The sequence below is a fragment of the Chlorocebus sabaeus genome, chromosome 1 (assembly GCF_047675955.1).
Source record: "Chlorocebus sabaeus isolate Y175 chromosome 1, mChlSab1.0.hap1, whole genome shotgun sequence".
NCBI classification, from domain to species: domain Eukaryota; kingdom Metazoa; phylum Chordata; class Mammalia; order Primates; family Cercopithecidae; genus Chlorocebus; species Chlorocebus sabaeus.
Window position 1 is genome coordinate 20,914,526 of NC_132904.1, and position 12,952 is coordinate 20,927,477.

A 12,952-nucleotide genomic window follows, 5' to 3' on the forward strand; every position below is an offset into this window, starting at 1 on the left:
CTACATCCTTTAACTAAAAGAACTAGATCCCATATCAGCTTTGAGAATATAATTAAGTTTTTGATTTACAGATTGATCATCATAGCCTTTGTCTCTGATACTGAAGGTTAAAAATTGCAACTAAAGAAACTGTATTAAAAAAAAAAAAGTTTAAATTGTCAAAGCCTAGCTTCAGTTTCCCAATGTGACCGCATCAATCATAGAAGCTTAAACTAAAATGGAGCTTAAAGTTTATCTAGTCCTATACTTAATTTATAGTTACAAGAACTTCTTAGGCTCAGATAATAGATATTTGCCCAAGGTCTCAAAACAAGTGAGTGACAGAGCCTCCTACCTTGATAACTGCTTTTCCCGTGACGTTGGCCACTAGGAAGTTCATGGCAATATCTTCACAGTTCATATGAGCATCTACCCAGTTCTTGATATCCCCAGGCATTTTGTAGGTATACAGGTAATTAAAATACTGTCAAGTGAGACAGAAAGAAGAAATATTCAAAAATAGCAGTTCCCTTTGGCTGATAAATAAGGGGCAGCATAGCCAAGTCATGGGGACAAGCTTTCTCTCATAAGATTAATCACAAGGCTGTATTATTAGGAAAGGTACAAGGAGGTATTAGAATGCTTTTGGTCAAGTGACCAAGCATGTTCTATATGGTCATTCTTCTACCAAAGTGTGTGCTTTTTAAAGCAGAAGAAAAATGAGTCAATTCTAAAACTACCATGTACATGAAATAGTATAGAAATGCGTCAAAAAAAATAAAGCATACATAGTCTACTACCATAAATCTCGTTCATTATAAACCTTAGTTTTTGTTTTTTTGTTTGCTTGCTGCAAAATACAAAAACCCATTTCTGGATCTAGAGACCTGAAAAATATGAGGGCAGTAGTGCTGAGCTAACAACAAACAATCGATATGAATGTAGCTAAATTAAATTAACTGTGTTGAGCTGAATAGACCTTTCTCCTGACATCAGTTCTTTGCTGACAACAGACAAATTATTATTGTTTAATTAAACCATACACTCCCAGGGAGCATTCTACCACTGAACTGAATATTCTAAAATCAAATGCAAATTCCCCAATCTCTCCCTAATAAAAAAAGAGTCAAAAAGACGAAGTGATGATTCCCAGAAGAGAGGAAATACAAAAGGCTAATAAATACACAAAAGGAATTGCAATCTTACTAGTAATCAAATCAAAGTTAAGACAATAAAAATCACTTTTACTTATAAAAATACTAACTTCTTTTCTATTAAACATTTCATGCAAGAAAAGGCATGGTAAAACAGTTTTATATTTTGCTGGTGGGAGTGTAAATTCACACAAACAATACTGAAACCAACAGACACATACACACATATATGTACATACACAACATATATATGTTTAAAATATTCACAACATATATATGTATATGTTGTATATGTGTATATATACGTGTATGTACATACATCTTAAAAAACCCAAAATATTCATTCTCTTTAATATAATAATTCTATTTCTAGGACTCTATCATAATGGTCATGAGTACAAACAGTTATGAAAATGGACATCAATCACTAACATTAGATATTAAGCATTATCTAAAATAGCAAAAATTTAGAAAGAAATATCCAAGATAGCAAAATAGTTATACATGACTTCTAAAGCATTAAGATAATGGTATCTTAATTATGCTAAGAAGTAACTGTTTATGAAGATATGTCAATGACATGAGAAAAGGCTCACAATACAATACATGAAAAAAGCAAGCTAATGAGAATATTTACAACTGTCTGTGTATACATACAAGTAAATAAATAAACAGCAAGCTAGAAATAGCACCTGAAAGATAAAATGCTTATCTCTAAGTGACAGGATTATAAGTAACTTTTCTTCATTCTATTTTACGTATTTTCCTATTTTCTACCATGAGCGTGTATTACTTGTATAATTAAAAGATAGCTTTATTTGTAAAATACTGTCACATAATATGGCTTTTGTAAGCCCTCTCTGCAGGTATGGAAAATTAAATTGGGTCAGATAAAATGTGTATCATTCTCTCAGTTTTGTCGACTTGCCCCAGGACTGTGCCCCCTTACCTTGTGATAAAAAGCTGCCCCGGTGAGCACCATGGACACTTCATTCGTCCACTCAGACTCGTACTTCCACTTATTCATCTCATGGTCCCAGAGATGCAGACGACCCGGGTAACCCACCAACCGGTCAGGAAATTCTCGCCAGACCTAAGGACAGACAAATAATAACAATCAAGTCTCAATTCAGACAGCAACCATTCAGTGCTGAGTTATCCAAACAGGTATCAACAGACTTGCTAGGTTTAAACCGTTATAACCTAAGAAGGTAAGAAGGTCATAATGGGATTCTGGAGATGTTCCATCAGACAGGTGCTAGTTATTCTGCCAATACTCAAAGACAGATGCTGATTCTGACTTCCTCCCAATCTTCTTGTATGTGCTTGGGAATTTCAAGTAATGTGGGGGTAATAGCTTACTGAGTTGGGCCAAGGTAGGCAATCTCTTAACATGATTAATGAAATAGGTTCCATTCTTAATGAATTCACAAAATGAAGGATAAATGGAACCTTGCAACTCAACTGCCCTGATTTGTATTAAATTGGTGATTATGAAAACTTATAATAAAGTCTCCATTTCTTAAAAAAAAAAAAAAAAAAGCATCTATTTCTCTTGAGCGTACACCCATTCTTATGACCTATTGGAAGCCTAAAGGATAGAAGGGCTGCCTCATTCTGTAATCTGTAACACAATAAAAACAAATATTTGATTTCCATATCTGGAAAGGTCCTTACATAGAGTTTTGTTGGATTAAGCAGAATTGGGTATACTGGGGATGAGGAATTTCCAATACCTTCTCCCATGTATTTCTGTATAATTTAGTTTAACCTTGAAAAGATCCATACCATGAATGAGTATGATAATTTGCTGGTTGGTCTTCGTGCCTCTTACCAGTCTCTGTTGCTAGCTCCTCAACCATCACCAGACTTCTAAATAATGGAGTTCCTGAGAATTCAGTCCTAGGCCCTATTCTCTTCTTCAAACTCTCTTTAAGTAATCTCATCTAGTTTCAATCACTTTAAATATCATCAATAATCTGGTGACCTCTAAATTTATGTTTAGCCCTGAATGTTTCCAAGATAGCCAACCATTTAGTTAATATCTCCACCTGAATAAACAAACCTAACACGTCCAAAACATAACTCTTGATTCCATATCCCCAGACCAGTCATTCTCTCAATCTTCTCCATCTCAATAAATCAGCCAGCCAGTTGCTCAAACCCAAAAGCTAAGACTCAGTCTTTAATCCTTCCTTTCCTCATGTTCAATCCATTAGCAAGTCCTGCTAGATCTTCTTCTATCTCTTACCACCTCTAGTGCCATTCCCTCTAGCCCAAACCACCACGGTCCATCACCAAGATTACTGTGCTAGCTTTCTAATTTGTCTCCTTCCCGCCATTCTTGCCCTTCCAAAGCATCATTTGCACAGCATCCCTAAAAGGACCATTCCTAAAAGAATATTAGGGTATTCTGCACAGGGTAATTCAACTAGTGCATTCTATCCTATTTTATATCTATTTTAATAGAGTTATTTTCATCATCAATTTCCCTAAATATATATAAAAGTCATATGATCATATGCCAGAGCAACTAGAGGCTTCCCCAACACACAAGTGTTGCCGAGTCCAGAAAGGACACTTCATGCCACTCCCTAGGGCAGAGCCAGTGTGTTTGGGCCCTATGCCCTTTTAAGTTTCCTATGGTTGCTGTTAACAAAGAACCACAAACTGGGGGGTTTAGATCAGAAACTAGTCTTAAGTTCTAGAGGTTAGAAATCTGAAAGCAAGGTGTTATTAGGGCCATGCTCCCACTGAAACATGTCGGGAAATGTTTCCTTGCCTCTTCCTAGCTTCTGGCGGCTGGCTATCAATCTCTGGCATTACTTGGCTTATAGATGCCTCACTCCAACCCTCCATCTTCACAAGGCCATCTTCCCTCTGTGCAAGCCTATCTCTATGTCTAAATTTTCCTTTTCGATAAGGATATCAGTCTGTGAATTAGGGGTCACCCTGACAACATTTTAACTTGATTAACCTCTGAAAATACCCCATTTCCAAATAAATAATACCCCATTTCCAAATAAAGTCACATTTTGAGGTACTGAAGATCAGGACTTCAACAATTCAACCCATAGTATCGCTCCCAAAACATTCAAAGAAAGGTCCCGCCCTCAAAACAAAACAAAATGGCTTCCCACTGCACTGAGAATAATATTCGAACTCCTTCACATGTCACAGAGGGCCTGCCTACTCTTCACCTCTTCTCTCACCATATCCCCTCACTCTCCAGTGGCCCTTCTGTTCTTCAGCCACCACTAGACCTCAAGCCCTCTGCACTTGCTATTTCTTCTGGCTGGAGTGTTCTTCCAGCTCTTCCAAAGGCTTGGGTCCTTCTCATCTGTCAGGTCCCTGTTTAAATGTCAACTACTTTGAGAGGGCTTCTCGAACCTTCCTTGCTGAGGCAAACAGCACCCCCAACCAGCCACTCATCACCACACCCCCCCAACCCCATCCTTTTCTTTACCAAACTTTCACTTGCACCATTATCTTGGTTATTTATTGTTTACTATGTATTTTCCTCTTGCAGAATTTAAACTCAAAGAGGACAGAGACTGTTTTATACACTGTGGTATCCCAAGCACAAAGAACAGTGTCTGGCACTCTAGAACATTCCACACGCAGTTGTCTAACGCACGATTGGGCAGAATCTCAGCGAGTAAAAAGCCAAGAATGAAAGGAATCAAAAATCCTCCTCTTTTCTTCAGAGAAAATATATACCAGAGCCAGTACACTCCTTAATTCAGGAAGGAAGCCTGCAGCAGTACTGACCAGCAGTTACCATTAATTATAACGTGATATCCATTGTGTGTGAAGACCACAGTCCTATTTCCCCACTAAAGCACATGTTGTGATTTCTTTTTCCACAAGCGGGTAGAAGGGGCATTTTTAGTGAGGCACTGCATTGTCTTGTCCAGTCCTCACTGTGACCATCTCCGTGCTTTTATGGAATGTCTGACCTAGGTCTTGGGCATGGTCTGGGATCATGAAAAGAGCTTTCATTTGTGTGAAACCAGCTCACCTAAAAGGGCTCTCAAACCCACAACCTTGGCTTCATTAACACCATGTTGTAACCAACAGAGCTAATCGACCACAGGCATCGTCATAATAGCTGCAGACAAATGAATCCATGTCAAACATTTTCTCAGATATGTAATGCTGCTGCTGTGTTCTCTCTACTCTGGGGTTTGTATTTCAGCAGATTAAAATAATATGATACTATTACAGTTTTATAGAGCCCAGAGCAGCAACACAGTATGTGAGCCATAACTTCTGTTTGTTTTGCGGGCCTGGGCAGATGCCATGAAATGCGCTGCCAGCTTCCTTTTCTCAGCACCAAGCACCTGCCTGTTCAAGTCACGCCAATGCCATGATCACTGATTCATGGGGTTAAAGAGATTTCCGAAGGGCTCCAAGCACACATAACTAAACACCAGGGATGCCAAAGTGAAAGAAAAGGAGTAAGGCGTGGGGAGGGGGCATCCAATTCAGTTGGCACTTCTGCTGAAGATGGAAGTTGCTTTTCTCCCCCTGTTTACTTTGAGTCAACACAGCTCTCTACTTCATGCTAAGAAAAGCTCAAATTGCTTTCCCTAGGGATTCTTCTTTACAAGCCCCTCTTTTGCGGCCATAATAATAACATTATTATTATTGGCTCAGTTGTCGAGTCCAATGCTGTTAAGATTTCGGTCCTCTTACTGTTGGCTGAAGTCACTTATCAGACTTCTCTCAGGGACTTAATTTGGTGACAACGGGTCAGATGTTAAATTCCGCTGCTCTAAAAGGCATCGGAGGTGTCCTGAATTTCCGGTTGCTTTGGAGCCTTTATAGTGAGCGCTGTTCCTCATGCGGGGCCTCTCAGCCCTTGACTGATTCCAAGCAGCTGGATACAATCAAGATACCATCCTTGTCACTTCATCTATAACTCTGCAGCTGACTACAGGATCAAAACGGAGTGAAACAGAATGGGATGGGCCCTCTCTAATTGAGCCCTAGTGTAGTACGCAGTCGATTATGTATACAGTAAAGCATTTTCCCAGCCAGACGAGCAAGAGCTCAAACTCTACCCTGTCTCTTCATGGCTACCCACCCCTACTCTAATTCAACTTTTTTCTTTTTACCTTGGGGAAATGCTCTGGGTCAGTCTTTTGTCATTACTACCAAATGCCTTTATATATTGTGGTGTGGGCATTTGAAACTTCACAGAATATCCCTGGAGTTCCAGAAACAGTGCTTCCACAGTTATATTCAAATCACAAAGTCAATATTAAATTGTCTGTACCGTTGAATTCCTCCATATATAAAGCGCCCTCATCTATTTTAAATTGCACACATTTTGGGGGACAGAAGCCTATCTCTGTTATAATAAACTCTATGTCTAAGTTAGGGACTTACCAATAATTTGGATAGTCCTTCCATTTGTGGCTATCCCACACTACTAGTCAAATGGGGATTGTAACGATGTAAAAACATCCTCTAACTGTTTCTTTCCATTCTAATTTTTATAATCTTGGTCCTCAACACCTCTTACCTGATTATGGAAATGTTCTGCTCTCTGGATTCTCAGCTATGCCTACTCGGCCATTTTCCAAGTTCTTCTTTCTTGATCCTCCTGAGGTCTTTTGTCGTGTCCCGTTACTATAGATAGGATTAAACAAATATCTTCTACCTTTGTGTAAATGCCCACAGGAGGCAGCCTAGACTGAGTCTCACACCCTCTAGAAAGTGGACCAGACGCACGTGGTTAAAGCAGATCCAGGAGGCTCTGCCACTGGTGCATTGTGCAACTGACCTATTCAAGGTATCTTGCTTCCATTTTGCATCTATAAAATAAGGGGTTGGATTAAGTGACTTCTAATGTCCTTTAACAGCTAAAATCTTTTATCTTCCTCCTCACTGACCTGTTCCTAGGGAACTAACCCAATTGTGATCTGTTTCAAGTTGTAAGTTTCTAAACAGCATGGGCTGCATTATCTAACTTTGTTTAAAATGCCATGCACATATAAGTACCCAATAAATGGTCCTAAAAAGAGGATAATGCACTACCTTCTAAGCCAGCTTAGAGAGTGCATTTTAAACTCAGGGTGCGTGCTAACCGCAGTCAGATTCAGGAAACAGACTGGGGGGAGAAGGGGGAAGGTGTAACAACAGGTGGTGCCCATCTGGGATGTTCAATTATGAAATCACGGGTCAGCACTAGGAGAAAAGCCACTCTCTGAAGTGGCTTCTACAGTCATCACACTGTCAAAGGCACAGTTCCACAGGGATATTGCTACTGGGTGAGCAATGTATCAGGACTCATGAACCAAGAGACAGACTAAGCAGTAGTGAGGGAAATGGAGTGGGGGTGCAGTCTATGGATCCAAGGCACATCAAACTGGGCAATGGCTTCATTTTCTTCCTTGCACACACTGCCTGAGTTTGGTCAATCCTTAACCATCAAAGTGCAACACAGCTCTAAGAACCAGCACAAACCTTGCTGTCACATGCCTAGGTCAGCCAAGACAGAGCACAAGGAATCCAATATGCAAAAGCATCTTTGAATTAGTGGCCCTTCTTCCCTTCAGGCTTCATCTTGCATGCTGCCCAGATGGGAAGGGGGCAGCTGGCTGGCTTCCAATTCTGAGCTGGTTTCCACAGAGAAGCCAGTTATAGGATTCACTCTCAGCCCTCTGGGAACAAAGCTCACCTTTTATTTTTGGAATTTCCTGCAATGAAGTGGAATGGAGGGACTGATTGGCTTCATTTTCAGCTTATGCTTTTAACTACATTGGTAGTTGGCAGTTTTTATCAAGGAGGTGCTTTGAAAAAAGCCAAAGAGCCTTCATTCACTCCTGGGCCACAATTCAATGCCGATACTAGCCATCTAGAGCCAGGGAGCCCAGGAGTTGTCACATAGAGTTCCCTAATGCTGACTAGTTTTGACAAACACATGGACAAACTGCATTATGGATTAAGATTTACCTGCGAGATCACTTTAGTCTGCCTGAGAGACCTTCCCAACCCCAGGCAGGAGTTCGCTTAAAATAAGCCAAGCAGGAAAACCAATCATATGGGCAGGCTTCTGGGGTTTGGGCAGCATTCCCATTTGCTTCAGTCTGGGTAGAGGTTGGTACCTTGGTGCTGGGGCACATGGTCTTTATTCTTTGCAAGTTATCTTTTAAGGTCGGGGCCATGAAGATGGCAAAGAGACAGACTGGGGTTGGTCATAGTTGATAGAAAAATTTGTGCCATTAAATCTTTCAATAATTACCCCTCCTAGGAAGATACTGCCAAAGAAAGTGTCTTTAAACATGTACCTCATGTTTGTATCTGTACCAGCTCACTGGACAGCACAACCATGAGCCTTCTGTGGATAATAATAAGACTCACACTTTGGGAGTTGGAGCTGATGACCACTGTCCAAGCCATCTCAGAGATCTGCAACCTCAGAGATCATGTAGAAGGCAGAGGGCACTTGGTCCAGTTCCCTCATTGCACAGATGAGAACACTGAGACCTGGAGAGACGTGGTTCTCCCAAGGTTACAGTGCTGGGTCAAATCTAAATTGGTCCAAACTCCCAGTCCAATCCTCTATTCATGAAGTCATCTGACTTGCTACTATGCTAATTCTAAAAAGCACCTTATTGTCCCCAAGCTCAGTCCCTCACCTGAAAACAAAAAAGTCAGATTATGGTGTCAAAAACGACATTCAGGGTCAATGTTCTTCAGCTCTGTGGTGCCAGTGGCAGATACGAAGAGGGTCACAGGTGCCTGCTGAATGACCAGGTTCAGAACAGAACCAGGTAGGGAGAGGAGGTAGGGAACATGACAAAACCTTTGGCTCCCATCAGTCCTCATTTCTAAAAACTACTGGCTCTTTGTGAATGTGGTTTTCATTTAGCAAAGAAAGCCATATGCTCACACCACTAAAAGAAAGAACTCCCGTCAGCTGTGCAGCAAACTAGTGAGACTCCACATCTGACATCTGAGGGCCTACTGGAACCTCGTAATCTGTGAGGCTCCAGAGCAGAGAAGGAAACGCAAGCAAAAAGCAGCTAAATGAAAGATTAACCCCAACTACTATTTTTCATGAGGCAATGAATCTCTTGGGAGATAATAAGAAGGGAAGGAAAGATGTGAGTTCGAGGGGATGAGAGGAGGAGGAAGACATGGGTCAGGATCAGGTCGTGGGTTTTCTAATTTTGTGCTCCCTAAGACCCAGTAAAGATGAAATCACTTTTATTTCCATAACCTCAGCTCCAGTGTGGGTCATACTATTTCTAAGTCTAATCTCAGGAGATTGCTTAATGAAGTTAAAAGGAGAATAGTCATCATAAGCCAAATGATGATTCTCTTTAAATCCTGCACAACCAGTGGAAACAGAGACTTCAGTTTCTTATAAATAACCATTATCGAGCCTTCAAAACTTCCAGCTGATTTTGGTGAGGCTTAATTTAAATGACCAGGGATCAAATATATTAGCTCTGTCCACCAAGGAGGAAATAAACTCTCCTTACTTCAAGTAGCCGCCCTGGTGACTTCCATCACTTGCACTCAGGGACACTACAACGTAACTGGCCAATCCCCTTTGTTTTCTTATTACTGTGCAAAGGTAGGAAATGACAGTGACCACAAACTCAGTAATCCTGGCTGGCTTCAAAGCATAAATCTGCTTCCCAAATCATTATTTAACGCATTAATTCATCCTAGTGCCCTATATGTGTGCTTAAATCCCATAATCTCTTGGTGGAGAATCATGCAGCAGAGGGACTTTTCCAGATTACTTATTTATTTATATCTCATCTATTCCAAAAAATGATTTGGGGTCACTTAAAATAAAAGGCAAAACTAAAGTCCAAAGTATCATAACAGATGACATCCTCAACATTATTAAATATATATATATAAACACATATATCTAATATAAATACACATATATCTAATAAATATAGATAGATAGATATAGATAGATAGATATATCTCCAGATATACTCCATCTAGCTTTAAAATCTTAATTCTGATATTAAGTTCTAGAAAGGCAATCCAACAGCAAGCTAAAGTCATACAAGCTTAGGGATAGAGAGATTTGAGTGTTCTTATTTTATTAATTCATTATGCATCTGACTCACAGATACTAAGCTCCCAATATTTTTTAAATTAAACATTTCAGTTTGAGATAATTATAGATTCACATACAGTTGTAAGAAAGAATGCAGACAGCCTGTATACGCTTTACCCAGTTTCCCCCAACATCCTGCAAAACTGTAGTATGACATCACAACATGATATTGACATTGAAAGAATCAAGGCACCAAGCATTTCCACAGCCACAAGGGTCCCTCCTGTTGAACTTTTAAGACACAACTGTCTCCCTCCCTATCCCTCACTCCTGGCAAGTACCCATCTGGCCTCTATTTCTATAATTTTGTCATTTCGAGGAGGTTATATAAATAGAATCATACAGTACGTAATCTTTTTGGATTGGCTTTTTTCACTCGGCATAACTCCCTGGAGAATCATCCAAGCTGTTGTGTGTATCAGTAGTTTGCTCCTTTTCATTGCTGAATAGTATTCCATGGTGTGCACCTGCCATAGTCTGCTTAACCATTTATCCACTGAAGGATGCCTGAGCTGATTTCAGGTTTTGGCAATTACAAATAAAGCTGCTACAAACATTCACATATAGGTTTTCATGTGAGCATAAATTATCATTCCTCTGGGATAAATGCCCAAATGTGTAATTGCTGAGTCCTATGGTAGTCGCATGCTTAATTTTATAAGAAACTACCAAACTATTTTTCAGAGTGGCTGTACCATTTTACATTTCCAAAAACAATGTGTGAGCAATTCAGTTTTTCTGTATTCTCACTGGCATTTGCTGTTTGTATTTTTTTTTTGTTAACTTTAGCCATTCTTATAGGTGTGTGATGGTATCTCATTGCAGTTTTATTTTGCATTTCCATAATGGTTAATGATGCTGAACATCTTAGTTCCCACCTGTATATCCTCTTCAGTGCAAAGTCTGTTCATGGCCTTTGCCCATTTTCTAACTGGATTATTTGGTTTTTACTGTTGAGTTTTGAGAGTTTTAAAAAACATATTCTAGATGTTTAGCCCTTTGTTGGCTATGTGGTTTGCAAATACTATCTCCCAGTCTATAGCTTGTCTTTTTGTCCTCTTCACAAGGTCTTGACAGAGCAAAAGTTTTACATTTTGATTAGGTCTAATTGGTCAATTTTTTTTTTTTTTAAATGGATCATGCTTTTGGTGTCAGATCTAAGAACTCTTTGCCTAGCACTAGAGTCTGAAGACTTTCTCCTTTTTTTCCTAAAAGTTTTATGGTTTCATGTTTTACATTTAAATCTGATTCACTTTCAGTTAATTTTTGCATAAAGTGTGAGGTCCAGGCCAAGGTTAAATTTTTGCCCATGGATGTCCAATCTTTCAGCACCATTTGTTGAAAAAGTCAGCAAGGAAAAGACTAGGACTTTTCCACTGAATATGGAATATGGAATCATTATACTTTGAACAACTCCTCACAATTCTACTGACAGGAAGTATACATAAATTCAATGTCCAAATACATCTAATTCAATAAATATTTACTGAGCATCTACTATGTGTCAAGCATTTAGGTATATAGTGGTAAACAAGGCAGATACAATTCTTGCATGAATGGACCACACTGGAGAAGAGGCTTTCAATCAAGCCCAGATCTCTGCTGTGGATGTATTTAGTGGCCCTGGTTGTGAGAAGTCAGTTTCTTCCTTCCCTCTCCAAGCACAGTGTCAACATGTGGTCATGACCTCCACCCAACCCCTCAAATCTTCAGCCCAAAGGCTGATTGGAAACCTAGAAATATTACTAGTAATGGTTGCCAACTCTTGATCTAAACCAGCCAACAGACAGTAGCAAATATATTTCAATCATGATTAATGTCAACCCTAAGCACCAATTTTCATGCACCAAGAAATAAATACGATCTGAGAGATGAGCTGTAAATATCACACTGATTAGTTCACCTTGCTTTCTAGAGACTTGTTTCACAGTTGTGACATTTCTAAGGTCTGGGACTACTCTGATCCTTCAAGTTTTCTTTCTCTTTATTCTCCCCAAATATAGAATCACTATGTCTAATGCAATAGCAATCACCAACCACTGCCTGAAACTCACGATTTTGCAGGCAGTTGTACAATTTTGCAATGAATGGGTGCAGCTTCATATTCAGGAGAAATGATAGAGCTTTCCTCTGAATGCTACATACACTGCCCTCTTGAGTGAACTGGGGAGTTCAGGCCTGGGGCTGCTCTGGCTTCCCCTGGCCCTGGGCCCAGTTCTGCCCACACATCTCCTTGGAGTATCTCTATCACAATTAAGACAGATAAGCAGCCCATGAAGACAAATTCCCCACATCCCCAAACCATAAGCCAAATTCTGAAGCTCTGAATTCCTGAAGCAGCCAAAGCTCCCCAGTAATCAATCCCAATGAGACAGCAGGCAGCTTTTGGAACAATAACCCTCAAACATATGGATCCTTTCAGGGTTGGAATATCATTGCAGATATCTCCTTTTGAACAGGGGGAGGGAAAGTACATATTCTTTAAACCATCAAATGTACCAACACCTCTTTAAAATAACGATCCCATATTATGAGCACTGGTTTTGAGGCAGAGATACAAAACCAGGAGGCCTCCATGGTGCTGCAGACAGGAAAGATCCTGGGGTGAGGTGAGGGTGCGGAACACAAAGCGCTGGCTATGGAAAGGTCTGCAGGGCTCTTTCCTCACTAGGGCTGCTTGGTACAAAACGGAAAACATACTAAAACCAATGGAATGGAC

At 40.0% G+C, this 12,952-nt stretch overlaps 1 protein-coding gene across 3 annotated transcripts in view; it reads right to left on the reverse strand.

The window, feature by feature from the left end:
- Positions 1-12,952, reverse strand: part of EXT2 (exostosin glycosyltransferase 2) — a 197,159-nt gene that overhangs the window by 49,189 nt on the left and 135,018 nt on the right. For all 3 annotated transcript variants that reach the window (XM_073017126.1, XM_008000925.3, XM_008000909.3), the window contains exons 11-12: positions 2,083-2,226; positions 335-463 (exon numbers count right to left, since the gene is read on the reverse strand). In XM_073017126.1, coding sequence (XP_072873227.1) covers positions 335-463; positions 2,083-2,226 — 273 coding nt within the window. The remainder of the gene's footprint in view (positions 1-334; positions 464-2,082; positions 2,227-12,952) is intronic.